Source organism: Solanum dulcamara, chromosome 8, assembly GCF_947179165.1.
Source record: "Solanum dulcamara chromosome 8, daSolDulc1.2, whole genome shotgun sequence".
In the NCBI taxonomy this organism is placed as follows: Eukaryota; Viridiplantae; Streptophyta; class Magnoliopsida; order Solanales; family Solanaceae; genus Solanum; species Solanum dulcamara.
In genome coordinates this window covers 78,092,468-78,119,237 of record NC_077244.1, presented here as the reverse complement: position 1 = coordinate 78,119,237, position 26,770 = coordinate 78,092,468, and the positions used below count along the sequence as shown (strand labels likewise).

The window sequence follows — 26,770 nt, the reverse complement described above, 5'->3', positions numbered from 1 at the left end:
CTTCCAATTTGGGTCTACATATTGAACAAGTAGATATAGATGTCTTACGTGACATAAGACACGTAGGATGCCATGTAAGTAGCCGATTGACACGTAAGATACATGTGTTTGCTTGTTCCATTTATACGAATTTAAATTTTTATTTATGTACACCCAAAATTAAAAGGTTATAAATATCAATTGTTACAAAGTTAAATGATATGTTTATTTATTATACCTTTTAAAATACTTTCTCGTAATTGTTTTTCTCAAATAATAAAAATATCTGCTAATTACGAAAATCTGCTTCTTTTTGTTTTTTTAGACTAAGTTTTCCGTCATAAGAAATCCCTACTGACAGGCTATACTCCATTGAGACTCAATTGTGTATTCCCTTTCCAAAGCGCTCTTTTTTCTAGCCGGCGATTCTTCGCCGGAAAAAGGAACTTAGGTTATTAATTACCTAATAGTCCGTTGAGATGGGAAGCAGCAGCGGTAGCGATGTTGAAGCGGGATTCGCGAAGCTTCAAGGTGAAGATTTCGAGTATTACATGCAAACTTACTCCATAATCCTCGGCCGGAATTCCAAAAAATCAACGGTGGATGTCGACTTATCATCTCTCGGCGGAGGAATGAACATCTCCCGCCACCATGCTCGCATCTTCTACGACTTCCAACGACGCCGTTTTGCCCTCGAAGTACTGGGCAAAAACGGGTGTTCAGTTGAAGGTGTCCTTCACCTTCCCGGTACGCCACCCATCAAGCTAGATTCTCAAGACCTTCTTCAGATCGGAGATAAGGAGTTCTATTTCCTCCTTCCAATTCGTAGCATCCTTGGTGGGCCTAGGGGACAACACGTCAATGTGAATTATCCGGTGGCGGGTCCTGCGGCCGTGGTCCACCACCACCACCACCACCAGCATTTATCACCGTCTCCGGCTGCGAATGTAGGTGCGGGTTATGGTGGGGCAGCGAAAAAGGGCTTGTTCAGAGGGAGAGACTATTACGAGGAGGAATATGATGACGATGATGATGATGGTGGTTCTGTAGGTAAGAAGATGAGGAGGGGTGAAGGAGCTGAGGGTGGCGGCTATGGGTATGGTTCGTGTGGTTCCAGTGGGAAAGCTTCGATTTCTGGGCAATTAGGTCAGTAAGTTTTATGCTCTTATCTGTTTTATGGTATTTGTTCAGGAAAACTTTAATCTTGGTTAACCATGAGGTTCTTCCTTGCATTAGTTCTCTTTTTGAATAAAACTGCATTTATACAGCGTGTACTTTATATTCAGATTTTTTTATTTCAATTGAGCTCCGTCTAATTAACCTTCATGTTAACTTCTGTTTGTGGGATGCTAATTGAGGATTGTGAAGGATTTATTATGCTTGTGAATTACTACTAGATAGTAAAAAGTCATCTTTTTTTAATGTAAGGAGTTATTGACATTTCCATACTGATGTTTCCCTCAACAACTTTGTGGATAGAGGTGCTTCTGATCTGTAGAATTACCCTATTGTTAATACAACAGCAATATATCCACTATAGTCCCACAAGTGGAGGATGTGGAGGGTAAGATGTACGGACCTTACCTCCCTTAGTGGTGTAGAAAATAGATGCTTAAAATATGTGTAGATTAAGATTCCTGTTGTAGACCCTTGCTACAGCATCTGGATAATAACAAAAAGATTTTCAGCTTTGGCTTGGACAGGGTTTTATGCTTGCATTTGTATTTCAAAATTGCTGCCCCATGAAATCTACAAGTCATAAAATTTGCTCGATTTTCAGTAGACTCGTCCACGAAATTACCAAAGCATAAAAGTGGCGTACTGATATGACAAGCACCTTTGTAGCCTCTATTGTCTATATCTGTGGATTATTTGGTGCATGATCCTACTGGAATTTGCATATCCATTGTGTCTTACAGTCTTTCAGCTTCATGGGTGGAAACTTCATTGCAGATCATGTAACAGCAATGCAATGTTTCCCGTTTGCCTTCTTTTTTATAATCCTTCTGGTATTTGGTTTTGCTTTGGTATTATTTCTCTTTTTTGAAAGTTGAACTGACAATGTAATCCCAATCATGGGAGAAATCTTAGTTTCGGAATTATTATCAACTTGGTTTTGAAGATCTCTGAATAGAGCATCTGGATTTTCGTTGTGACTCAAGCTGAAGCCATAGATTCAGTGATCTTTCGCTTTCTAGTTGCAATCTTAAGAACTCAAAATTTGCAGCTATCCTAGATTTATTTATGACTAGTACTAGCAGATACAGTTTGCTTACCACTTCATACTGTTAGCACGTCTTACAGATGTTAGAAGTCTGTTCAAGCACAATCCCCTTCTACGGATAATGAATACCACCATGTACCTTTTGATATTATTGATATTGTCCCTTTACTTGTAGTGCAAAAAACATGAGTCTACCTCCTCAAGGTTCCAATTTATTCATTACAGAAAAAACATGATAGACCTCCTCAAGGTACCTTTTTGCTTTTCCCCTGCAACTATCCTGAAGTCAAAGTTGGGATTTGGATCGCTAGTTGATGAAGGATTCTTTGAAACTCTAGAAATGTTTTTTTTGTTTTCAGGTGAAAGTCATCATTGTGCTATATATTGAGGCTTATGTTCATCATTTTTTTTCTTTTTCTTTTTTCTCGGAGACACAACAATGATTTCTTGTCTGCAGTTGATTTTTTTTTAATAACTGTGGTGCTTGGGCCAACTTGCCTGCACCTTGACTAATTCCATGAGATACTTGCCACCTCCCACCAACAACAAATACCTGGTAACTCTATTCACCAAGACTAGAACAGATGAGAAGAAACCAACCTAGTGTTTTGTCTCTGATGGGATTTGATGGGATTTGAACATGAGACCTCATGGAATCTTTTTCTCAGTTTTTCTAACTATATTGAGTCTACAAAAAACTATGCCTCCTAATGCTTCAACTAAATTAACCCTTACTCATCCAACAATACAACTATCTGGGTCTTTTCTGTCCTATTCACTTCAATTGTAATGCCAGTAGCTATTGTCAAATGTCTACACTGCTCATGGAATGACTTCATTTAATTTTGCTTAAGATTCCTTGGCTTCTGTAGTTGAACGCCCTGACATGAATCCGAATTGGTTCTCGGCAATAGACACATTCTTCCTCATCCTCATCTCTACACTGCTCTCCCACACTTTCATAGTGTGGCATAACAACTCGATACTTCTACAATTATTGCAATTTTGAAGAAGACGTTACTATTGTATGCTCAAAACCACTTGTATAGATTAACATGCTAAAAAATTTGAATAGGCTGATACCTACACTTGATTTGTGAAAGGATAAAAATTGTGAAACCTTAATAAGGGTTCATGAGAAGGGGATGACCAGGGGTTTTGTATAGCATCCTTGTACAATTAAAAAAACTTTGCATCCTGTTACTTTGTAGCATTCGAGGTTGCCCAAGTTGGCCCAGACACCCCGCTTATTTAAAAAAACAAACATTGTAGCGTCTTTGAGTAGATCACATATTAGTTGTCTTAGATTCATTGGCCGTTTTAATTTGGGATTGAGGTGTAGTTGATTAATTTCCACTTATTGGCCATTTTGAGGTAGTTAAAGCATGCACCCATTGCAAGGATATTTGCTGCAGATTAGTAAATTAATCTTAAACATGGTTGGACCTGGACTATCTAATGATGTCATTAGGGGAAATAATAGAAGTATTAAAACTTTTAGGGATATTTAAGAAACGCTGTAGATACATCTATAACATGAAATGAGTGCAAATTTTCAATTCACCTTTGAATTCTTGTACATTTGAACTCTAGTGCATTATTCTTGTTTGTATGATTTACAAACTATAGTGGAAAATTTAACTATCAAGGATCTGTATCTCAAAATCTGTTGGAACATTTTTCTTTTATCAGTATGAAAATCTGTTACTTGATATCTGAGTATGAAGGTTATTTGGCTGATGACTTCTTGCAGATAAGAAGATAGATGGAAGATTGCGAGCTGACAGAGATGCTGACAATCAGCAGCTCCTGCTGTTAGAAGAAAAGGATGTTGTATCATCTGTAGCTAATGTGCTTTCTGATCTCTGTGGTCCAGGAGAATGGATGCCAATGGAGAAGCTTCATACTGAGGTAATTTTTAAGTTATATACATGTCATACAAATACCAAACTTATATTCTTAAAACAAAGACTAAAACTGTTTGTTCACAAAAACAAATGAAACTGGAAAAATTATTGATGTTTTATTTTCTCCCTCCATTCTTCTTACCCTGAATTCTTAGAATGTGAAGTTAAATTAAGGTCAGTCAAGTACACTATTTAAGGCATAACTGGCCGCTTCCCTCCTCCTGATCTTCTTTCGCCCCTAAATACAAATTTGGTGCATAGAGTGGAACTTTGATTTTACATTCTCTGTTGAGTCTCCCAAATGGTCAAATGGCAGTATGAGTGGTTTTGTGTGTGTGCTTGGAGGAGGAGGAAGGATACATACACCCTCGTTGCTTTTCTCATCGTCCTCTTGAAATTCAAGTTGCTATTTCTTTCATTATCCTTTCTCTTGATTTTCTTTTTCTGATAACAACAAAAAAACGTAGATCTTTTTCATCCATCAGCGGGGGAAAGAAACGAAATGTGTGGTTATATGCATTCCTTCTTGTTTTAAGCTAGGCCAGTACTTTAGGAAGGGGATCTGGTGGTGGGTCTGGAAGAAAGTATTTTGAGTCATTTGAAGTGACAGTTCTCCAGAGTCTTGTCTCATCATCTAAAATGGATCCAAAACAATACTGATTTATCTTTCCATTAGTATATCAGATACCATTACTGCTTCATCGTCATGGTAGTAGTTGGATAATTCCCTCCCCGTTTTTGGGCCGTAGGCACAGAAACTTGTGTTTTGTTTGAGAATTGGACTTTTGGCTGATTGTCATATTATGTAACTGCAGTTGGTTGAACATTATGGTGATACCTGGCACCATAGTCGTGTAAGGAGGTACCTAACATCAGAGGACTATCCCATCCCGGAAGCCAAAATGAAGCCATGGTATGGATTGCTGGTGCTGTTAAGGAAGTATCCTGAGCATTTTGTCATCAATACACGATCCAAGGGACGAGTGACTTTGGAGTTCGTCTGTCTTGTCTCACTACTTTCATGAGAACATGTTGACAATTTCTTAGCTGTGTACCTTAGCTTTAGTTGAGTTTCAAGCCAGTGGGGTGAAACATGTGGCATGAACTCGGCGGACAAAATTACTTGCTAGTTTTGCTGGTGTGAGGCAGCTGATAACTCTTATAAAATAGTTGAGGTGTGCACAAGTTAAGCCAAACATTACTGTATTGCTGCGTAACGATTTTACAGAATTTCTAGAAACATTCAAAACGAGCAAAAGAAATTGAAGGATTCTTCTATTTCTATTAGTACCGGATAAAGGAGAGTTACAAATTTTCAATGTTTTTTTTTTTTTTTGCAAGGTTGATTTACCTCAATAGTTCATGTAACTTCTCTAGTTTGAGTGTATTTTATACATATTATTATTGATTAATGATTACTAACATGCTTAAAATACGTACAGTGAAACCTTTATAAATGCGTATGCTTGAAATCGGAAAAAAATATTCATTTATCGAGATTATTAGTTTATCGATAAATGCATCATTTATTATTTTAGAGAGTATTTTGCAGTATGTGCTATAAAAAAGAAAAAAATATATTTGAATTTAAGAATTTCAAAAGTTTAAATCTAGAAAACTAAAAAGTGTAGTCTTTGCATATTTATTATTTAAATCTAGGAAAGCTAAACGAATATAGTAAAGTTTAATATTTCTAATTATATTCATGTATATAGAATATGAAGAGATTTTATGTTAACTATAAAAGAAAAAAGCTAGATGTTTAAAAATCATAATTCAAGTATAATGTCTTCTCGTTATTTGAAAGACGTACAAAAATCATCTTTAACCAATAAAATAAGAAACGCAATATGTGAGCATAAGAAAGAAAATCCAACTATTAGCCAAAAAGATTTGCAAGCATGGGTGAACACAAAAGTTTGATTTGACTATTAGTCAATCAACAATATCGCACACTCTCAAAAGGTCGGCAGAGTATTTGTCAAATGAGATGAAAGATAGTTAATGATGAGATTAATTTTGATTTTGGTGGGAAGAAAAAACAATCAACTATAGAATCATATTTTAAAAAGATTATATATAAATTTTTGATGTATTCTAGTAATTATTACTTTATATTTTTTCTGGGCCTTTAATACTTTGTTTTTAATTATCATCTAATGCATTTAGCAAAAATATTACTTTAATATAACTGGCCCAAATCGGGATCGGAGAAAAATATTCATTTAGCGAGATTATTTGTTTATTGAATATTATTTTATCGAGGTTTTACTGTATATAGTTTTTTTATTTTGAAAAATATATTATGCCTTACGGCATACAGCATGAGCCTAACGTATAAGGTAGTATTACATTCGGTGTTCGAGACATAACTTCTAAAATATCATGGATAAAACAATAATTCAGGAATAAAATTTTGATGTCTTGTTTGGTTGACAAGTATGAGATAACTTATTCTATCATTTATATCATAGTAATGAAATAAGTTATTCCATATACATGATGGAATAAGTTATTCCACAATTAATTCTAGGATAACTAATCTCACTATTAATAGTTGTTCCAACCAAAGCACCCTAACATATTTAAGGGGTATATGTGTGAATGACCCAATTAACTTAGCCCATAAGGTCTCATCTGTCGGCCCATTACCAATTACCGGAGCAGTATATAGCTTTTGAATAGTAGCGAAATGCGAATTAACAAACAGAAGCTGAAAGTGAGCAAAGCGGATATTAGGGTTTCGTGTATCTCCTTATTTGTTGCCGACCAACGACGATGATTTACGACGCGAATTCGCCGCTTTTCCGATCCTTCCTCAGCCAGAAGGGAGGTGCATCTGACAAGAGGTACATATAAAATTATCTCTCTAACTGCAAATTTATCGTCGCTCAATGTTTTATGTTTATTTAATGTTTTCCGATTTGGTGGTCGTGCATGTATTGTGATTTGTGCTGTAGGTCAAGCGTTATTAGGCCTACATTCTCAAATTCTTAGCCTAACCTAACACCAGAAAAAAAATCATAGAGGATAAAGTTAAATAGTTTGTGGCTTTTCCTTTTTAGGTGTGTTATGTGGAAGCCTTGAATAAATTTTATATGTAAATTTGTCAATTAGCTCTGCTCTATTGTGAGCTTTGTATAAATTTCTCAATTAGTTCTGCTCTATTGCGTGACAGCGATGGGTTTTATATTGTTTGACTTGTAAATACGTTTGATAGGCAATTATGTGAATATTTTCATATTATGTTCATGCTTTGGTCAATATACTTCCTTGTAACTGTTAAGTGTTTGTGTGCGACTGAAATTTTGATTCAGTTTCAGAAATAACACAATGAGAAAACATGTTGATTTCGGCATAGTTCTTTAGTAGGTATGAATATTCTTAAGAAGCTGAACTTATCTCAGTCGAAATGATGAGAGATTTTCTACTTAATGTCATGTTTCTAAACAAGTAGCGCTTTATGATGTCTGGCAGGATACATGTATCTTGTTAAAAATTGTTTTCTAATGTGATTTTGGCTTGATACGATCTGTAATGGGCGTCAGCTTTTCAATTATCGAAACCATCAGATAGAGTGTCTAAGATGGCTTATATAGTGCTTCTAATGGATTTGAAGTGCAATGTTCTGTGTTTTACTATTTGATGTTTGTTTTCTTTCGAAAGTAGCTACTTGTGGCAAGCAGCTCTTCAGTTAACATAATATTCAGATTAGCGTGTCTATGATGGTTTTGAGTCCTTGTTATTCGGTTTTAAGCTATGCTGCTCTTCAAAAATATTACCGGGTGTGTTGGATCCTCCCAAAGCTATGCACTTTTGGAGTGTCTAACACAGGCGTGGCAACATTTTTAGAGACTTCGAGTAACATAGATTTTAAGTCCACTAAGTGAATTATTGAGAACGTTCCTATCTTTATCATATGTTGTTTTCGTGTCAACTTGATGTGGTTCTGTCCCTTCATTGCTGTGTCAACAGCCTCACTTCACACTACAAAGCATTTTATGAAGCAGCGCCTCTAACCTGTTTGTTTAATTGTTCAGGAAAACAGAAGAGCAGAAGCCCAAGGAACAGAGGCCGAAAGCAAGTGAAAACAAGCCTGTTATGAATGAATGAGAGCTGCCAGATGTAAACTTATTTTATAATATCTGGAGTGTTGTTAAGCAACTATTTTACAAGATATTGAATATGTGCTGCATTTGTCATTTGAACAGATGGTATGTCTTGTAAGATATTTTGATCTTTTACCTCTATTGGTTTTAATTTCCTATCCAAGCTTTTGATTTTGGGACTAATGAATGTCATTATCAGTGGTTAAATGGTGGTTTAACAAAGTTGTTTTAGATCTTGAGAATCAGTAGTGTAACAAGGAATTAAGTTTTTTTTGGTTTTTTTTGTATCACAAACCGGTTTAGGCTTCTTTTAGTGCAGTTAATTTCTCTTTTCTTTTCTCAAATTTCCTCCTTTAAACAACCAAATAATTAGAGAACTCATTCGTTGTTAATTCACAATAAACTTTTCACCCGTAGCATATAATAAAATTTTATCGGGGGTACTCAATTATATCATTAGTGTATCTACTCGCCTCATGTGGATGTGAATTATACCGGAAAATCTTTCTATAACAATCTTCCTCTAAAAATATTTGAGTATAAAAGAATGCTCACTCAAATGGCAGAGGTTATAGCGAATGCGGGATTATATAGCGTTCCAAAAAAAAAGTCAAAACTATACATTTCTCCACTCTTTTTTACCTAAATAAATAAGACAGCACAAGATTCTTCTTTTACTTAATACTTATTCTTCCCCATTTCTTCTCCATCTTTCATTTTTCAATTCCCCCCTTGTTCTCCACTACTAGTCTTCAGGAATAAAAATGTCTGAGCTGTTCTTATCTGTCAATTCTACAAATACTCAATTTTCTACTGTTTTTATATCTGACTTTTCCCCCCTTCATTCTCTCTCACACTCTTTGCTTCTCCTACTCCATTTTCATCTTTCTTCAACTCGTAAAAATCCTATCTTTTCTCTCCATTATCACTACCCCTTTGCTATTTTCCTTCATCCTCCGCTTTAACTCCATCCCCAAAGGTCTTTCGTTGAATCAGACAAGTTTAGTATTTTGCTCTCTGCATAAAGATTAAGGTTGCAGAGTGATAATGAAAGTGAGGATTTTTGTGTTTGGAAGATTTGAAAGTCTTTAAAATGGTGTTTTTAGGACACCCTTTTGAATTCTTGGATTGTAAATCAGAGCTAAGGGAAGTGAAAGTTCAATGCTTGAAGGGACCCCAGTTGAATTCTAGGACTGTAAATTAGCTGCGGGAAGTTCAAGTTCAATTCTTATAGAGACCAGAGTTGAATTCTGGGACTGTAAATCAGCTGAGGAAAGTGAAAGTTCAATTCTTGTTGAGACCCCAGTTGTATTCTGGAGAATCTTGATACCTTGGTTGGTTGACTACCTAAACTTTCACTTTGTTGGTAAGGCCATACTGTAATCTCCTCCTCATATTTCTCGTTCCCCTACCCCCATTTTTTAAAAAAGATTGAATTCTGGGACTGTAAATCAGATGAGGGAAGTGAAAGTTCAATTTTTGAGTCATCATGTTATGACAATGGCTCTAGCACAGACATATGTGATGATGATCTTTATTTAAGAAATAACTGGGAGAAAATTCAGCTGAATGGGGAGTACTAGGGGCATAATGAAGAAGAAGATACCGGAAGACTTCTTGAAAGAATTGGATGTGTTTGAAAATATGACATGGAGTAATACTGTTGAAGAGAAGAAAATTGAGTCAAAGGGGACAAAGTTCCATAAAGCAAAAGATTGGAAAAGGACACTGGGGTGCAAATTTTATGAGGAAAGGCTCAATGCTGGTGATAGCAGTAGTGAAGGAATGGATTTGTTATGGGAAAAGTATGAAATGGACTCTATAAAGAAAGAAAACAGAGAAAACAAAAATAATAAGAAGATGAAGAAAAAAGGAGGGCTGAAGAACTATGTAAAAGAAGAACATATTAATGAGCACATTGATCAGTTGTGTTGCTTACAGGCACTAAAGTTGTCAGCTAGGAAAATGAATTTGGGAATTGGAAGGTCTAATTTTGTGAGGATTTCTAAGGCAATTAAAGGGCTTAAATGGATACACCATGTGAGCAAGAATAACAAGAAGGTTCATTGTGGAGATAGATTCTAGAGTTGTGATATTACTTTCTTTGAATAAAAGTAGCAGCTTAAAGAAATTGTTGGTAGTATATATAGTATATGTTTTTCTCCAGGTAACTTCTGTATTGAATTCCTTGTATTTTTATCCCTTCGTATATATTGTAGCTACATGACAATAACTAACATTTTATCGGTATGAAATATGTCTGAAGCTCAACCAAGTTGAGGTTGGCTATATGCCTCTCAATATATGCTCATTTCTTTTTGTATTGTAAGAATTCACAAGTGGTAGGGACTAGGATGGTAGTGTGTATCTAGACATTACTACCTAGAAAAGGTAGAGAGTTGTTTTCAAGAGACATTCAGCTCAAAGTAGATGTAAAAGAGGACATTAGCAACAAGTAGGAACAATCAACAGAAAATACAGTAATCGAGGCTAAGGGAACAACTGATAGAAATAAAAATCTAAGAAGAAGAAAAATACAAGACTAATACTATTACTCTGGGAATGGAAAAGTAATGCACCTGACTACCTATTAACCTTTTATCCTAATTCTCGACCTCCGCACCCTCCTATGAGAAGTTGCTTCCTGTCCTGCCTAATCACCTCACCCCAATGCTTCTTAGGCCTACCTCTGCCCCTCCTCAAACCGTCTATGGCCAACCTCTCGCACCTTCTTACCCATCCTTACATCCCCTCTTCAGGATCATACAATATAGTTGCACATAAGGGAGCAAGATAATGAAGCAACACTGATGCAATAGAGATTTGGCAATTAAGCCTAAAGCAAGATAATAAAAAAAACAGTAGAAATTAGTTCTTCCTTATCCAAACAGCAGAATCTTGCTGATACAAAACAAAGAACTTGGTCACATCTACATACTGTTCTCTTCTATACAGGTATTTTCGTATCTAGCTAGCATTAGTGTTTTTGGTCACTAAATCTATTTATGAATTGCATTTACCTTTCTATAGCATCTTCAGACTTCAGGTCAAGGTATGTAATCTCTATCAGACTCATCAGTATACTCCTCAGAAGTAGGATCATATTCACTATCCGCGACTGACCCTTTTGGCAATGGTTCACGAAATTTAAGACTATCAGGCCTTTTCCTTTTTGGCAATTCTACTACTTCTTCAATCACAATTCCCTTATTTTCCCTTGTAGCAACTTTCTTCTTGCTTCCTCGTGCTACGTTGGAACTTTGTGGCATGTTCTGATTCGCTTGCACAGCTATGGATGAGGAAATTTCTCCTCTGATTGGCAAAATCAGAATCCAAGAACTCGTGTTAAAACAACATTTTTGAAAGAAAAAAAAATAATTAGAATCAAACACATTTGAAAATGTATAATTCTTATAAAAGAAAATGCACCCTTGCTCAATATATTCGTGCTGGAGCGGAAGAGGATCTGTACTGTGACTAGCCGATGCCCCTGTAATCTAAATGAAGAAAAAATAGATCATTTTCCTACTCACTTATTAATTCATTAAACCGCAGAACAGAGAATATTAGTAGTTCATTATTACTAACATTCAAGAAAAAGCTTTCTGATCAGCTGAATGCTAAATGGTAAAAAAAAAAAAAAAGAATTGATACCGGGAATCTGGGGTTCCTGGGTTTTTTCTGGATCATTGCATTCGCGTCCATCTGAGCTAGTAACTCTTGCACAGTCAGTTTAAGCTCTTCTTCTTGTATTGCGGACTTCATCTTTTGTTTGGTACTGTGGCCATTTTTGCGTTCATCTTTAGACATCTTGATGAGTTTCTTCTTGATTCTGAGTTTGCACAAGAAGATAATGATGATGATAGTGAAGTTGCAGAAGAAAAGTCGAAACAGAAAGCAAGAAAGAAAAAGAGAGGGAAATGGGACTATTTGTTGAACTATTTATAATTGTAACTAACTTTGTTGTTGGGTACGAAAAAAGTAACGAACTTTTGGAGTATCTGTATTAGTATGATACAATTTCGTAGTTGTATTATTGTTTAGATTAGTTCTTTCAATTTCATCAGATGTGAAAGGATATCGCCCCTTAAGTGATTTGATTGCGTAAATGCATCACATCGTGCACAAAACATACACTCTGACTAAGAAATATACTAATATAATCTTTGATACTGATAAAATACAAGACTATTATATAACGTATAACGTTTTTAGATTAGTGATCTAATAATAACTAAAATATATATGCGTTGTATATTATTTTATGATATATATAATATTTTTGATACATTTGTATATTTGGCTGCAGCAACAATATATTTATTATAGTGTTATGAGTGGAGTCTGGATAATGTGTACACGACATTATCCTTTTTTTATAAGGTTGGCGAATGTAATTATTTTGATTAGGGAACCAAATATAAAACCTGTGAGCGCGAACTTCCGACACCTATTTAAGCCCTAACTCTATGGGTCATTGGGTTGGGCTATTAAGAAATTGGGCCTTGCAAACCACTTTTATATAGCCCTAATTAGTTTCATTATTACTTATTTCGTCCCTACAAATTATTAAGGGAAAAGAATATTTGTACCCAAAAGGAAAACAAGTTACGAGCAGTTACCTCCTTACTTTCATACTCTTTTATTTTTAACTGTGAATTCGTGTTTATTGCTTAATACCATCAGAATATATATACATTTTTATGGTATTCAAGAGAATACTACTCAGTTACTTCTTGATATCATTAGAAAATATATATATATATATATATATATATATATATATATATATATATATATATAACAGGTCGTGTTTCAGTGAAAATATTACTTAATTACTGTTTGATACCATCAAAGTATATAGATATCATCAGAGTATATATATACTCCGATGGGATCAAGCATGAAGATACAGTAATAGAACAAGGGGGAAGCTAGGTAAATAGTTTGGATTGGGTCCAATTTAAATAAATACTTTGCCTAATATGTCCAATTTGTGTAGTTTTCCCAATAATTGCAAAGCTGCATGTAATTAAATCAACACTGATGCAATAGAGATTTGGCAATAGAAATGAATACAAAAATACAACACTAATATTATTACTCTGGGAATGGGAAAGCAAAGCATCCGACTACTTATTAAACTTTTATTTTAATTCTCAACCTCCACACCCTTCTATTAAAAGTTGTTTCTTGTCCTATAATCAAATCATCCCAATACTTCTTAATTCTACCTTTACCCTTTCTCAAACTCTCTACGGCCAACATCTCGGACCTCCTTACTGGGCATACTTACATCTCCTCTCGAACCTCCTTATCCGGGCATCCTTACATCTCCTCTTTAGGATCACACAACACAGTTACTCATAAGGGAGCTCGGGCAAGAATCTGCAGACCAACTAATATAATAAAGCCACACTGATGCAATAGAGATTTGACAATTATGCCTAAAGCAAGATTAAAAAAAACAGTAAAAGTCATTAAGCCTTCCATATCCAAAAAACCATTATCTTGCTGATACAAAACATAGAAAATTGGTCACATCTACATACTGGTCTCTTCTATACTGGTATTTTCATATCTAGCTAGCATTAGTGTTTTTGGTCACTAAATCTAATTATGAATTGCATTTACATTTCTAATAGCATCTTCAGAATTCAGGTCAAGGCATGTCTCCATCAGACTCATCAATTCCAGAATATCCATATCAGGATCGTTTTCACTATAAGTGATTGGCCATTTTGGCAATTGTTCAACATTTTCAGGATTAGGCCTTTTCCTTTTTGACAATACTACTTTCTTGCTTCCTTGTGCTACGTTGGAACTTTCTGGCATGTTCTGATTCGCTTCCACAGCTACGGAAAAGGGAGTTTCTCCTCTGATTGGCAAAAACAGAATCCAAGAAACTCGTGTTAAAACAAAAAAATGTACATAAAATTAAGGTATTTGAAAATGTATAATTGTTGAAAGAAAATGTACCCTTGCTCAATATATTTGTGCTGGAGAGGAAGAAGATCCGTGCTTCGATTAGAGGATTCGATTGTATCCTAAATCAAGAAAGAAGATCATTTTTTTCAAATCAATCATTAATTCATTGAGCCACAGAACAGAATATAAGCTAGTCGTTCATTATAAGTACTGACATTTAACACATTGGTAAGAAAGAAAATTGGAATCAGATATTATGAATAAATACCGGGGATCTAGGGTTCCTGTTTTTTTTGGGGGGGATCATCAAGTTCGTGTTCATCTGAGATAATAACTCTAGCAAATTCGGTTCATACTCTTCTTCTTCTTGTACTGCAGACTTCATCTTTTGTTTCTTATTGTGGTCATTTTCGCGTTCATCTTCAGACATAATCTTGATGTGTTTCTTCTTGATTCTGAGTTTGAACAAGATGATGATAGTTAAAGATGCAGAAGAAATGTAGAAGCAGAGAGCAAGAAAGAAAAAGAGAGGGAAATGGGACTATTTTTTGAACTATTTATAATTGTAAGTTGTAGTTGGTTAAGAAAAAAAGTAACTACTCCCTTTTGTAGTTATTATCACTTATTTCTTCATTTAATAATCTAAATAGTGACAAATTAAAATGAGTTCCTGCTTCATCAAGCATTAGATGTTAGAAGGGAATTTAAGTCGTATGCACAGACTTAATTAATTTTTACATTGTTAATAGAATTATTCGTTATTATTTTCTAAGTGATTTGATTATATAAATATTATTCACATTGTGCACAAAACTGTATTCTTGAGCCTTATTTCTTAATAATACTCCAATGAAATATTGAGCAAGCCAGTGTATTTTTGTAGTGTTTGGCTACGACAATAACATACTCAATGTAGTATTGCTATAAGTGGAGTGTGAGGATAATAATATGTACATGAAATTATATCTTCTTTTGTAAGGTTGGCGAATATAATTATTTTGATCGATCTCATTAGGTAACATGGGAGCGAAAATGTATGACACCTATTTAAGCCCTAACTCTATGGGTTGGGCTACGAAGGATTGGGCCTTGCAAACTACTTTTATATAGCCTTAATTAGTTTCGTTGTTACTTATTTAGTCCCTAAACACAATGTTAAATGAAGGAAAAATTATTAGGAAAAACACTTTTTAATAAATAATTAATGATTTTAGCGATATTTTTATTTATTATCATTTATAGCAATATAAAGCAATATTATGATATATTTGTTATGTATTAAAAATGAATTATAAATGCAATATAAATGTATTATAAGTGTTTTAAAATACATTATACTTGCTTGGTAAGAAATTGACACAATATATTATAAGTGTATTAAAGTATATGATAAATATATTATTCATGAATAAAACTTTTATATGAGTTTTATAAATTATAAATAAAAATTGTATTATAAGTGTTCAGTAAAAAAATAATATTTTTACTATAAATGATAATATATTTTTTTATGTAGTACATTTATATAAATTTATCTTAAATGAAATTGCCAATAATTGCAAATGCCTGAGAGTCCGAGACAAATACGGCATGTAATTAAATTAAATGATAAAATAAATAAACAGATGGAAGAGTGGGACCCAGTTACTTTATGAAAACGTGGGACCCATACCTAACTCCACCGTCAAATCCGCGTTTCTTCTTCACTCGCCTGTTGCCTCTCTCCAATTTCTTCATTCCTCCAAAGTGTGAAATAATCACACTCATAAAAATAAAAATAAATACTCCTCCCTCCCAACCATAAAAAGGGAAAGCAAGCAATATATCTCGGAGACTTGCTCACAAAATGGCTCTCCGGAGCTACCGTACTTCATTTTCTGATCGGAACAACGCCGGCACTGGTACCGGAATACGGCTCACGTTCAACCTCTTCGTGTCTTTTCTAACTGTCGCTGTTTTCCTTTTCTTAGCTCTCACTTTTCTCTTCACTTCCTCCTCAGATCCCTCTGATCTCGGCCTCGTAAGTACTCACCTTCTCAATTTCTCGGTTCTCATTTTATCCGTATGCGTTGATTTACTGTCTGTTGACCTACGAATTTCTGTATTTTTTCTTATTCAGTAGTCGCATTTTCTCTAGTCACTAATATCTCAATCTGGAGAATTTTTCATTGTGATCTCGTGATACTTTACTCTCTTTTTTTAACTTATTGAGTATGTGCATGTTATCAAGTTACTGAGATCTAAATCTGAAAACATATTATTGTGATTATTTTTTTTGTGATTTTTTTCGTACTAAATATGCACATGTTCTCAAGTTATTAGGATCTCAATCTGGAAGCTTTGATTGTGAAACTATTTTACTTTGTATTTTGTGATTTTTATTTCGTATTATATGTGCATATATATTCTCTAGTTACTAAGATCATAGTCTAGAAAATTTGATGGTTATTATCACTTCATGAATTTCGAAATACTTGTCCGTGCTTTGTGATTCTAGACTTGTTGTTCAGCTTGTGTGATTCCACGAGGTTTTTATGATTTCTGAGTTTTATACGCCTTAATTGCATATTTTTTCTTGGATCTTTCTTTATCCCTAAGTAGCTTTTGTATTGACAGTGTCAAAATGTGGTTGAATAGGAAAATTCACATGGTTTACGTGGAGTTGGATCAGTACGAAGGTCGGTTTTGGCTCTGAAATCTGATCCATTGAAGCCGCGGCTAGATCAGATCAAGAAGCAAGCAGATGATCACCGTGCATTGGCTCTGGCTTATGCTTCCTATGCTCGGAAGTTGAAGCTCGAGAACTCAAAACTCGTTCGAGTTTTTGCAGAGTTATCTAGGAGCTTTACCGATCTGATTTCAAAACCTTCATACCGCACACTGTTTGACTCGGATGGTAACTCTATGAATGAGTCGGTGCTTAGGCAGTTTGAGAAGGAGGTGAAGGAAAGGATTAAAGTCACGCGACAAGTTGTTGCTGAGGCGAAAGAGTCATTTGATAATCAATTAAAGATTCAGAAGCTGAAAGATACAATATTTGCTGTCAATGAGCAGCTAACGAAGGCGAAGAAGCAAGGTGCTTTCTCGAGCTTGATTGCTGCCAAGTCTATCCCGAAGAGCGTTCATTGTTTGGCTTTGAGGTTAATGGATGAGCGAATCACTCATCCTGATAAGTATACAGATGATGGGAAGCCCACTCCACCAGAATTTGAGGATCCTAGCCTTTATCATTATGCAATTTTCTCTGACAATGTGCTTGCTGCTTCAGTTGTGGTGAATTCAGCAGTTAAAAACTCGAATGACCCATCAAAGCATGTGTTTCACGTGGTGACTGATAAAATGAATCTTGGGGCTATGCAAGTTATGTTCAAGATGAAAGAATATAATGGGGCTTTTATCGAAGTGAAGGCGGTCGAGGATTATAAGTTCCTGAATTCTTCTTATGTTCCAGTACTTAAACAGCTTGAATCTGCAAAGCTTCAGCAATTTTACTTTGAGAATAAGCTCGAAAATGCAACAAAGGATACAACTAATATGAAATTCAGGAACCCGAAGTATCTCTCAATATTGAACCATATTAGATTCTATTTACCAGAATTGTACCCCAAATTGCACAGGATATTGTTCTTGGACGATGATATAGTTGTTCAGAGGGATTTGACAGGTCTATGGAAGATAGATATGGATGGTAAGGTGAATGGAGCTGTGGAGACATGTTTTGGTTCATTTCATCGTTATGCACAATACATGCATTTCTCTCATCCTTTGATCAAGGCAAAGTTCAACCCCAAAGCGTGTGCATGGGCTTATGGAATGAACTTCTTTGACTTGGATGCTTGGAGGAGGGAGAAGCTCACCGAGGAATACCATTATTGGCAGACTCTGGTAAGATATACTATCCCTCTATTACAGTTATGGTGCAATATTTGATTGCGTATGAAGCTCAAGAAAGCAAGGACTTTTGAACTTGTGGCGGTAATACCTGTCATAATATCTATGTGGCTATAAAAACATATTATTAAGAGAAATGTAAATTTCAAAATTTAATTGTTTCAAAATATATAATGGTGTCCTTTCCGAAACAGATTATAGAGGAAAAAGTGTGCCACATTAAATGAAACATAGCGTTAGTAGTTATATTTATTTCAGAAATGTTAGATTACAACTTTTCATGGGTAGTTCTTGGATGTGTTTGGTATGGAGGAAAACATTTTCCAAAAATGTGTTTTTCAATTTTTCCATATTTTATTGGTCATAATTTTTGGAGAACATTTTCTCTAAGAAAATAAGTTCCTTAGAAATGATGAAAACAACTTCCCTAATAGAAGTAGAGAAAACAAGTTCCACAAATGACATTCCTCATCGATTGTTTCATCCCCACCCGTCAACACACTCCACCGCTATAGCCCATCCCCACTACTCCACACCCCTATCCCTATCTCCAATACCAATAGTTTTGGTCTAGATTATACACCAATGCTTTAGGAATAATATTTTATCTACGAACCAAATACAAGAAAATTTGTACGAAAATCACTTATTTTTCAGGAAAATATTTTCCTTCGAACAAAACACCTCCGTTGTGTTGCATGTTTCTTATTAAGCATGGATCTGCCTTTTTTATCTATAACAAAGAATATAGGTTGCTCACGCACACGCATGCTCGCAGGCGTACCCATGCATACATATGTACGCCTGTTTTGAGCTCTTCACAAATTATGTCCAGTAGTTATAGCTGCGATCTGAAGAGGCTATTAAGCATGGTGTCTTGCTTCTGGTAGATTTAGTAGTATATACTAGCTTTTCCAGCTGTTTCCATTAAAGCAATTTTTCCAACTTCTAAGGTGTCATGCTGCACTGCATTTTATTTAGTTAGACTTGTACAGTCTGAATTACAAGTTTATACTATTTTAACTAAAGGGGGCTTCTAATCTTTGCAGAATGAAAACCGGACCTTATGGAAATTGGGAACACTGCCTCCAGGATTAATCACATTTTACTCCACAACAAAGCCACTGGACAAATCATGGCATGTTTTAGGACTTGGCTATAATCCAAATATCAGTATGGAAGAGATTGATAATGCTGCAGTTGTCCACTTTAATGGGAATATGAAGCCATGGCTTGATATTGCAATGACCCAATATCGGCCTCTTTGGACGAAGTATGTGGATTATGAAAATGAGTACGTGCAGGCATGTAATTTTGGTCTTTAAGTACATGAGATCAAGTGGATATTTGCTTGTCGGGTTCAACAAGATATTCCTACAAGCATCCCTTGATATGGACTTGTTCCTGCTCTCTCACAAGGAAAATTAGTGCTCATTTTCTATGCCGTAGGTGGTATCTTGTCTACCCAAGTGTTACCTTGTTTTCTCCAGCAGTAGTTTAGCTTTAGTTTTTAATTGTCTATACGATGTTTACTATTTTATGGACCAGAAGTAAAAATAATATATCTAATAATATTATTTCAGAGCTACTGTCAGAGTTGAGATATTCGCAATTTTGTGGGTAGTAATGTATTACAGATTTCATGATTAAGCAACATATTTTGTGGTATTTAATTTCGTCACTCTGGTGTGTGGGTCAGTTGTGATTTCCTTTTGAATATGGGATACATTTCAAGCTGTTAATGCATGGGATTTAGAGTTTCCTATAGACACCATCTTGTTTGCTAGTGAACTCTCTTGTTAACAATAAACAGTATCCAAAACTGCTGAATGATTTGCAGGCTAACTCCTGGAGGCTGTCGATTTTAAATGTCTTGTGTCAGATGCTTATGAAGTCGTCCATCAGTAAGTGTTCTGTTATTATGAGATCCAAGTGAGACCACTTTAAATGACTTCTCAGCCAGTATATATTTATTATACTTCTCAGCCTGTATATATTTATTATCTTGTACATGATTCTGATGGATACGTTGCATTCATTGTGAATCGGTGCTTAAATGGGCATATGGAAAGAACAACAGTTTTAACTTTCCTCTCAACTTTCTTACTCTTGTTGTTCTTGGAAGTCTCCTTCCTTTGGGATTGAGTTCTTAAATAGCAGGTTATGAGATATATCTAATGTTATTTCATTCTTGTCAAACATTGGTGTTAGGAAATGAGTTGTTTCCTTGCGTGGTCTCGGGTAATGGGTAATCCTGATGAGCAAGCATTTGAAGTTAAGTTAGACCAATTGTTCATTGTTCTTAACATTATACCTACACCAGATCCAGACTCATAAAAACAGAATAAAAACATTTCTTATGACACTGATAAGAGACTTCAAAAGGAAAAAGAGAAGTTAAAATAAATAAACAAGCTCCCATTAAATAATTTCAATACAAAAAAGGCTAAGGCCCACGAATGACGTATAATCTCTTGCTAGGGCTCCAACACCCGTATGCTACACAAAGAAATCTCCTAAAAAAATAACTCGATTCCTACCTCCACCTATCCGATTAAACCACAAAAAAAAAAAAAATAGAAAAATTAGCAAATAGAGCTATTTGAGAAACATCATAGCTCGACAAAATTTCTTTCCACCTTAACAAAAATAAATCATTTTAAATGTCAATTCAAATAATAAATACTAAGCTACTACTCTTCAAGCTGTAGCAGGATAGCGAGGTGCCAGGGTTTTGGCTGTTCCATTAGGCATTCCACCACCACGACTTATTCGCCCACCTGTATTGTCAGCTCGCCGATACCCTTCACCTCCACGGTTTGATGACCCACCACGATTGCCACCCCTGTTGTTGAACTCATTTCTTCCATTAAAATCATCTCGACCATAGCCCCTGCCACCTCCATAGTTTCCTCGCCCTCTTCCTCCATCGTTCCTGAATCCACCACCCCTTCCAGATTGAAACCTACCACCACCTCTGGTGTTAACTGCAGCAGAGAAGACATTTAGATTCTCTGTGAAAAAGTAATAAAAAACCAGATTCATGAATTCCAGATTCTAGACATTTTCATTCCGAAGATCCATACTGAAAAGCGGGGCAGTCCTACCCACTCGGCTCAATTATCTACTTTGATCACATCCATTTCCTCTTTATGTACATAAAAAACCCAAAACATTGACAGCCTTAGAGTAACTAGTAAAATTTCTGCCATGTGACCAGAAATGCAAGGTAAGGCTGCGTACAATAGATCTTTGTGGTCGGGCCCTTCCCCGAACCTTGCGCATAGCGGGAGCTTTAGTGTACCGGGCTACCCTTTTATTGACAACCCACGTTCTTGACTACAGCCAAAACACATCGAATATGCAATTTTTTCCTGGTGATTATGCACCTGTAATTCTAATTACTTTAAAGGAAAATGGTTAAAACTTACCTCGAGAATTGGTAGACCTCTTTTCCTCAACCACTGCTTGCCGATCACCAATGAGAATTGGAGAAGCCTGTAGAAAAGGAAAAAGTACACTGAACAGGTGAAAAGAGACGCATCGGATAGGGAATAACACAAGGGAGTACTAGCATGCATCCTAGCCTAAAAGATAATTGTACCAACATGACTGAAAGTGCATTTTCCATAAAACCACTATCTGCTTCTGAGACCTACCACATGAAATCTTCTTTTTTAATAACCATGGTGTTCAGCCCAACTTGCGCGCACCTAGACTAATTCCACGGGATGCTGTCACCTCCCACTAGTAATAGGAACTAGGTAACTCAGTCCACCAAGGTTAAAAGGAGAAATCACCTCGTATTTTTTCCTTTATTGAGATTTTGAACCTGAGACCTCATGGTTCTCAACCCACTTTATTGACCACTAGGCCACACCCTTGTGTGCAAACCAGATTTGACAATTATTCCCTCTTAAAGTAATTTCTTTCTTTTTTTATGACTGAAAAATCTGATTGATGGCAACTGCAACCTTTGAAACACGGGGATGATGTCAATCTCTTATAGAGATGACAAAAAAGGAAAATAATGCGAAACAAAATGCAAAGGAGATAGTATTATATTTGCAGAACTGGCGAAGGTGACAATAAGAATTGTTAACAAAGGCCTAATGCGATTAACCATGTTAACCATGTTCATACTAGAAGATAAGGGGTAACAAAGTAGGACCCACAAAACTGTAAGCCGCCACACTTTGATAGGTTGTTCAAACATAGTTAACGTGGACAGTACCAAATTTGACCCACAAACATGTAACCCATCTGAATTTTTACAGGTTAGACCGGGAATATATTCATTGATAGGCAACACAAACGTTTCGACACAAGAAAAAAGGATTTTTCTACACCCCTTTCTTGTGTCGAAGACTAGGAAGACAAATAATGGCTCTTCGCCACCTGGGGCTGTAGTATGTTCCAAGGGTTGGGCTGTTCGCCCATTAAAGCGGTACGTGAGCTGGGTTCAGAATCATCCTTCCGTTTATCCACATCTTTTTTGTCTATTTTGCTTTACAACTTAGAATCAGATTTCTTTTTTTGTTTATGCAAAAGATTTCAGTTGCTAGTCGCTAATCGCCTACTCGATTGACAGGCATAGCTTTGATAGCTGCTTTATCTGCCTGAAGTCGGTTATTACTTGTTCCATGCTTGCAGCTCTGATTGAACATGCTCAAGGGTTCGAACAAGCCCCCCATCTCAAGTCAATTTTCATTCGCTTCCCTACTTCGCTTGCAACACTCCTTTTCTTTCTCAAGGAAAGCATATATCTACTGTACAATGAATAGCTGGGGAATACTCGCTTCAAGGTAATAGCAAAGAGCTCTTCTTATGACTATATGAACATTCGATATCAATCCATCCAAAAGTTTAGGTCAACTAGCGATACCATAATAGCCAGACATTAGAAGATAAATTAAACTCAATTAATTATCCTTCGATCTCTTAATTGAATTACAATTAAACTCGGCCCAATCTTTTACTGAAGCCCAAACTAACCCATAAAGAACTACCCATTTAAACCTAATGACATAAATTTCATTTCAACTGAGGGTCTAGTGAAAATATTGTATGGCATTGAATTACAAGTCATCCGCGGCAAGATGATGACTAAATTACAATGATAAGAGTGTCAAATTGGGGTTAAAAGTATTGACTCAATTTCAATATTTAATCAAGACCTTAAAAAAAAGTACCAACTCAATCCAGTGCCATCTATTAGCTGAAGGTGGATAATATGGTTACTCAAAACAACTAATAAAAGAAGAGCATACGGATGCTCACAGCACAGTGATTTCTTATGCATTTCACAGAATACTTGAACTTGAAGAAATAAATCTTAGCAATTGTTCCTCTCGATTTCATCCACTCCATCTTATAATACATGACATGCATGAGGAATAAAGATGAGATACCTCGATTGCTTTTTGCACAGCACTTTCCACTTCAAATTCCACAAATCCAAAACAAAATCCCTGTTGCTGCCATTAACCAATTTATGATTAAAGAATCCATTAATGCAGAGGAGGAACTTATTGCAAAAGAATGCACACATATTCAGATTTTTCTTCAATTAGCAGGAAAATAGCACAAGCAAACATACCCTGTTACTTCTAACTTGAATTCCTCCATTTTTTATTGGCCCAAACTTCTTGAACTCATCTGCAAGTAATGCCACAGTTGCACTCATAGGCAAACCCTTTATATAGATTGAGTAGCCATCAGCTGCTGGAGACAATTTAACAACACAAGAATGAGAAATCAACACACACTATATTTTTTATGATAAGGGAAACCCGCAGTCGTACCCTTTGGGTGCGACAGGGTAAAACCCCCGCTCCTATGCAATAGCTCACAAACCACACAGGAGAGGTAACCTACACTTGGCAAGTCCGGTGCGACGAGCTCGACCCAGAAGGCAAACCCCTTGCTTTCTCTGGCAAGGGGTTTCGAACTTAAAACCTCCAACGTGGAAGTCCCAAGCCCAAACCACTGGGCCATCCCAAAGGATTGAAATCAACACATATTGAAATGGAAAAAAAAAACACTAAATGGATTGAAAAACTAGAAGCAAACTCTGCAGTTGCATGCCTTCTGTGTCATTTATGTTATCAATGGTATCTGAGCTGGAATATGGGCCATCAGTAGCTGTGGCAGCAGGCTGATTCACTTGCACACTCTTTGCCATAGGCTTCCTAGGAGCAGGTGCTGGAGGAGGGGAGAAGGTTGCAGCACTTTCCTTGAGATGCATGACCTGAAAATAAATTGCAAATTTTCTTAATTAAGAAATCTTGAATAGACCTTCTCTATCCTTGAGTCATCTTTGACTAAAGAACAACTAGACTTGACAGATGCTAATCTGTCTAAACTATTGGTAGCAAATATGAGCATAGAGGTACTAATGTTGCTAATCAAAAACTTGAAAGTATACACTAAGAAGAATATGCATCCAGTTATTTGTTGCCATGACCGCTTACAATTGAAGCATATGACTTCTTAGGAACTTCCCCAGTTTTGTTGTCAGATTCAACTACCACTTCAGAGCCATCTTGGACTTCATCGACAACCTCAGACACAGGCACTTCCTCTTCAACAATAGGCACATCACCATTCTCAGGTGGGTTGTAAACCTCTCCCACATCAGCTTCCTCCGCTGGTGGAGTGCTTTGCTCAGGAATGTGATTCTGCTGTACTGGAGGTGGATCTGCAACAACTAGTAAAAAAAATACTTCGTCAGCTGCTAATTAGGATATTGCCAAAAGAACCAAACAATTGTCGCAATTACTTTGCTCTGGCGTGACAGGAGCCACAACATCAGTTACTGGAACCTGGACTGTATCATGCTGACCCGCAGTCTCTACGTATCGAAACATATCATTCAAGACAAAGTACCCCCTATCTTGTGGTGCAAGGAAGAAAGTTTGACAGAAATTTCGGATCAAGTTGTCTTTCCCAGTCAAATATCCAGTTACAAGGACATGCACCCCACCATTAAAGGATTCTTGGGCATCCACAGACTTGATCTCTGCTCTGAAGTCTCCATAGTTAAGTGAAAGTATCTTATCATTTATTGCCTGTGTTTGACATCAAACAAAAGAACATTAGAAACTCCAAGATCATTAGAGTAAACAAGACAGAGCAGCAGAGAGTGATAACTCTATCTCCCTATTATACCTAAAGGTGAGCTCTCAAGGTTGACCATTTTTAAAGTCACTCAAAGGCAATTAGATCTTCTCCAAACCCAAAAAAAAACTGCATAAAAAATTCAAGCATGCCCGACATCTCCACAGCTAACAAAGCCCATAAGTATGACTTCTCAATTTACATTATTCTACATTAAACTAAAGGTCGATATACAACATGCTCTCTCAACTAATATTCCAGTTTTAAGTTTTTCAATATATGTGCGAAATCAAATTAAGGCATATAGTTTGAAACAGAGGGTTAAAGAACCATTTTTCCATAAATATGTGCAGATATCAATTAGAAAAATGTATTTTTTACATGTTATCACCTAAACAGTGATTATGATTAATGAAATTTCTTCTAAAAATGTGATCTTTACCTGCAGCAATAAAAATAAATTCAAAATCCCTTATTCCTCATCTAATCAATCAACTACCCAACAAACAAAATATTTAAGCACATCATTCATAAGTTTCTGAGACTAAGTCAATATAGGGAAAAAAGGAACAACACTGTATATGTGAAGATTAGTTCACTTGCACTCACTTGCATTGTCGTAGTGATACCCATGGATACATCCTCTTCAGGGCGTCCAAGCTTGCTTATATCCTGGTAAAACCTAAATACAAGCCCCGGCGAATGGTGCAGTATATGATAATATTGCTGCACAAATGCATTTGCAACCTATATACACACACATCGAACTCAATGAATATCCACAACTAGATAAGCAATTAAAGGAAAACAGCATAAAGGCAATAATTTTTATACGCACAACTTGAGCAGAAACTGGTGTTACTGCTGCTTCCGCTGCCATCGTCAATCAATCAAACTCCTATTTAACACAAAATTAACCAAAAAAAGTAAGTAAAAAAAACTCAAATCCTCTGCTCTCGTGATCTAACATGAATGAATACGTGAAAAAATAAACTTAATTCAAAAAAATTAAAACATTAATACCTGGATTTGTATTGGATCAGGTCAATGAGGAGAGAGAAAGTTTGATGGTACAGTACGGTGAGTTTCTCTCTCTTCGTGTGTGTGTGTCTCTCTCTCTCTCTCTCTCTAGATGCGGAGGAGGAGAACGTTTGAGTTCTAGGGTTTTGCTGTAGAGAGAGTGGTGGATCTATACGAGTAGAGAGAGAGAGTGGGACAAAAGAGAGAAAAAGGGTTCCAACAGAGGAATTTATACGAGTGATGTGGTGACTCGTGTGAGATTAAACTTTTGATTTATGTTTACACAAAAATCTCAAAAATAAGTACTACTAGTCTACTACTAACAGGAGTACTAGTTAGTTATTAATTTTAGTATTTATTAATAAAATCATAGTAGATATCAAGCATACTTTATACGTATTTATTATTTATTGGTGCCTAAATGTTTTAAAAGAATTACTCTTTTTTGTTTCAATTTATTTGACATATTTGATACAGAATTTAAGGAATAACATATATATTTTAAAAATAGTGATCAATCAAAAGCATTGTGCCATTTGAACTCAAATCTGTTTGATCCTCAATCCGATTTTGTCCAACTAAATTCGTAACAA

The 26,770-nt window shown here is 35.8% G+C and overlaps 7 protein-coding genes across 11 annotated transcripts; 4 read left to right on the top strand and 3 right to left on the bottom strand.

Moving 5' to 3' along the window:
• The first annotated feature begins 310 nt into the window (after positions 1-310).
• LOC129901083 (transcriptional activator FHA1-like) lies at positions 311-5,383 on the top strand. Its single transcript, XM_055976200.1, has 3 exons — positions 311-1,125; positions 3,957-4,114; positions 4,926-5,383. Exons 1-3 carry the CDS (start codon positions 459-461, stop codon positions 5,133-5,135), a joined length of 1,035 nt encoding a protein of 344 aa, XP_055832175.1. The 5' UTR covers positions 311-458; the 3' UTR covers positions 5,136-5,383.
• Positions 5,384-6,794: 1,411 nt separating this feature from the next.
• LOC129901592 (wound-induced basic protein) lies at positions 6,795-8,461 on the top strand. The gene is made up of 2 exons (XM_055976831.1): positions 6,795-6,959; positions 8,151-8,461. Exons 1-2 carry the CDS (start codon positions 6,889-6,891, stop codon positions 8,221-8,223), a joined length of 144 nt encoding a protein of 47 aa, XP_055832806.1. The 5' UTR covers positions 6,795-6,888; the 3' UTR covers positions 8,224-8,461.
• Positions 8,462-8,812: 351 nt separating this feature from the next.
• Positions 8,813-10,505, top strand: LOC129899614 (uncharacterized). The gene has a single exon (XM_055974626.1). The coding sequence runs from the start codon at positions 9,789-9,791 to the stop codon at positions 10,302-10,304; it is 516 nt and encodes a 171-aa protein (XP_055830601.1). The 5' UTR covers positions 8,813-9,788; the 3' UTR covers positions 10,305-10,505.
• Positions 10,506-11,066: 561 nt separating this feature from the next.
• On the bottom strand, positions 11,067-12,209 carry LOC129898548 (uncharacterized). The gene is made up of 3 exons (XM_055973130.1): positions 11,874-12,209; positions 11,649-11,716; positions 11,067-11,531 (listed from the first exon to the last, which is right to left on the bottom strand). The coding sequence occupies exons 1-3, from the start codon at positions 12,027-12,029 to the stop codon at positions 11,267-11,269; spliced, it is 489 nt and encodes a 162-aa protein (XP_055829105.1). The 5' UTR covers positions 12,030-12,209; the 3' UTR covers positions 11,067-11,266.
• Positions 12,210-13,677: 1,468 nt separating this feature from the next.
• On the bottom strand, positions 13,678-14,727 carry LOC129901114 (uncharacterized). The gene is made up of 3 exons (XM_055976232.1): positions 14,416-14,727; positions 14,199-14,266; positions 13,678-14,097 (listed from the first exon to the last, which is right to left on the bottom strand). The coding sequence occupies exons 1-3, from the start codon at positions 14,575-14,577 to the stop codon at positions 13,833-13,835; spliced, it is 495 nt and encodes a 164-aa protein (XP_055832207.1). The 5' UTR covers positions 14,578-14,727; the 3' UTR covers positions 13,678-13,832.
• Positions 14,728-15,867: 1,140 nt separating this feature from the next.
• On the top strand, positions 15,868-19,620 carry LOC129899143 (galacturonosyltransferase 8). Its single transcript, XM_055973966.1, has 3 exons — positions 15,868-16,167; positions 16,785-18,032; positions 19,088-19,620. Exons 1-3 carry the CDS (start codon positions 15,994-15,996, stop codon positions 19,361-19,363), a joined length of 1,698 nt encoding a protein of 565 aa, XP_055829941.1. The 5' UTR covers positions 15,868-15,993; the 3' UTR covers positions 19,364-19,620.
• Positions 19,621-20,435: 815 nt separating this feature from the next.
• On the bottom strand, positions 20,436-26,409 carry LOC129899106 (nuclear transport factor 2). 5 transcript variants are annotated; one of them, XM_055973921.1, is made up of 10 exons: positions 26,181-26,409; positions 25,996-26,055; positions 25,767-25,904; positions 24,820-25,108; positions 24,512-24,738; positions 24,126-24,288; positions 23,638-23,762; positions 23,450-23,515; positions 21,470-21,536; positions 20,436-21,025 (listed from the first exon to the last, which is right to left on the bottom strand). In XM_055973921.1, the coding sequence occupies exons 2-10, from the start codon at positions 26,035-26,037 to the stop codon at positions 20,739-20,741; spliced, it is 1,404 nt and encodes a 467-aa protein (XP_055829896.1). In that variant the 5' UTR covers positions 26,038-26,055; positions 26,181-26,409; the 3' UTR covers positions 20,436-20,738. The 5 variants fall into 5 exon arrangements, with proteins under 5 accessions (XP_055829896.1, XP_055829892.1, XP_055829894.1 ...); XM_055973917.1 differs by having other exon boundaries at positions 24,512-24,747; positions 26,181-26,406; XM_055973919.1 differs by having other exon boundaries at positions 23,450-23,509; positions 24,512-24,747; positions 26,181-26,406.
• Positions 26,410-26,770: the final 361 nt, after the last annotated feature.

Bases quoted from the DNA above. Each gene is read 5' to 3' on its own strand.
- LOC129899143 (XM_055973966.1), top strand. From the start codon at position 15,994: ATGGCTCTCCGGAGCTACCGTACTTCATTTTCTGATCGGAACAACGCC. The intron at 16,168-16,784 runs GTAAGTACTCAC...GTGGTTGAATAG, and splicing joins ATCCCTCTGATCTCGGCCTC to GAAAATTCACATGGTTTACG. The intron at 18,033-19,087 runs GTAAGATATACT...TAATCTTTGCAG, and splicing joins ACCATTATTGGCAGACTCTG to AATGAAAACCGGACCTTATG.
- LOC129898548 (XM_055973130.1), bottom strand. From the start codon at position 12,029: ATGTCTAAAGATGAACGCAAAAATGGCCACAGTACCAAACAAAAGATG. The intron at 11,717-11,873 runs GTATCAATTCTT...TTCTTCATTTAG, and splicing joins CCAGGAACCCCAGATTCCCG to ATTACAGGGGCATCGGCTAG. The intron at 11,532-11,648 runs GTGCATTTTCTT...TTTGCCAATCAG, and splicing joins CACGAATATATTGAGCAAGG to AGGAGAAATTTCCTCATCCA.
- LOC129899106 (XM_055973917.1), bottom strand. From the start codon at position 26,037: ATGGCAGCGGAAGCAGCAGTAACACCAGTTTCTGCTCAAGTT. The intron at 25,905-25,995 runs GTGCGTATAAAA...GTGTGTATATAG, and splicing joins CACCAGTTTCTGCTCAAGTT to GTTGCAAATGCATTTGTGCA. The intron at 23,763-24,125 runs GCATGCAACTGC...AATTGTCTCCAG, and splicing joins TAACATAAATGACACAGAAG to CAGCTGATGGCTACTCAATC.
- LOC129901114 (XM_055976232.1), bottom strand. From the start codon at position 14,577: ATGTCTGAAGATGAACGCGAAAATGACCACAATAAGAAACAAAAGATG. The intron at 14,267-14,415 runs GTATTTATTCAT...TTCTTGATTTAG, and splicing joins ACAGGAACCCTAGATCCCCG to GATACAATCGAATCCTCTAA. The intron at 14,098-14,198 runs GTACATTTTCTT...TTTGCCAATCAG, and splicing joins CACAAATATATTGAGCAAGG to AGGAGAAACTCCCTTTTCCG.
- LOC129901083 (XM_055976200.1), top strand. From the start codon at position 459: ATGGGAAGCAGCAGCGGTAGCGATGTTGAAGCGGGATTCGCGAAGCTT. The intron at 1,126-3,956 runs GTCAGTAAGTTT...GACTTCTTGCAG, and splicing joins TTCGATTTCTGGGCAATTAG to ATAAGAAGATAGATGGAAGA. The intron at 4,115-4,925 runs GTAATTTTTAAG...ATGTAACTGCAG, and splicing joins TGGAGAAGCTTCATACTGAG to TTGGTTGAACATTATGGTGA.
- LOC129901592 (XM_055976831.1), top strand. From the start codon at position 6,889: ATGATTTACGACGCGAATTCGCCGCTTTTCCGATCCTTCCTCAGCCAG. The intron at 6,960-8,150 runs GTACATATAAAA...TTAATTGTTCAG, and splicing joins GGAGGTGCATCTGACAAGAG to GAAAACAGAAGAGCAGAAGC.
- LOC129899614 (XM_055974626.1), top strand. From the start codon at position 9,789: ATGGGGAGTACTAGGGGCATAATGAAGAAGAAGATACCGGAAGACTTC.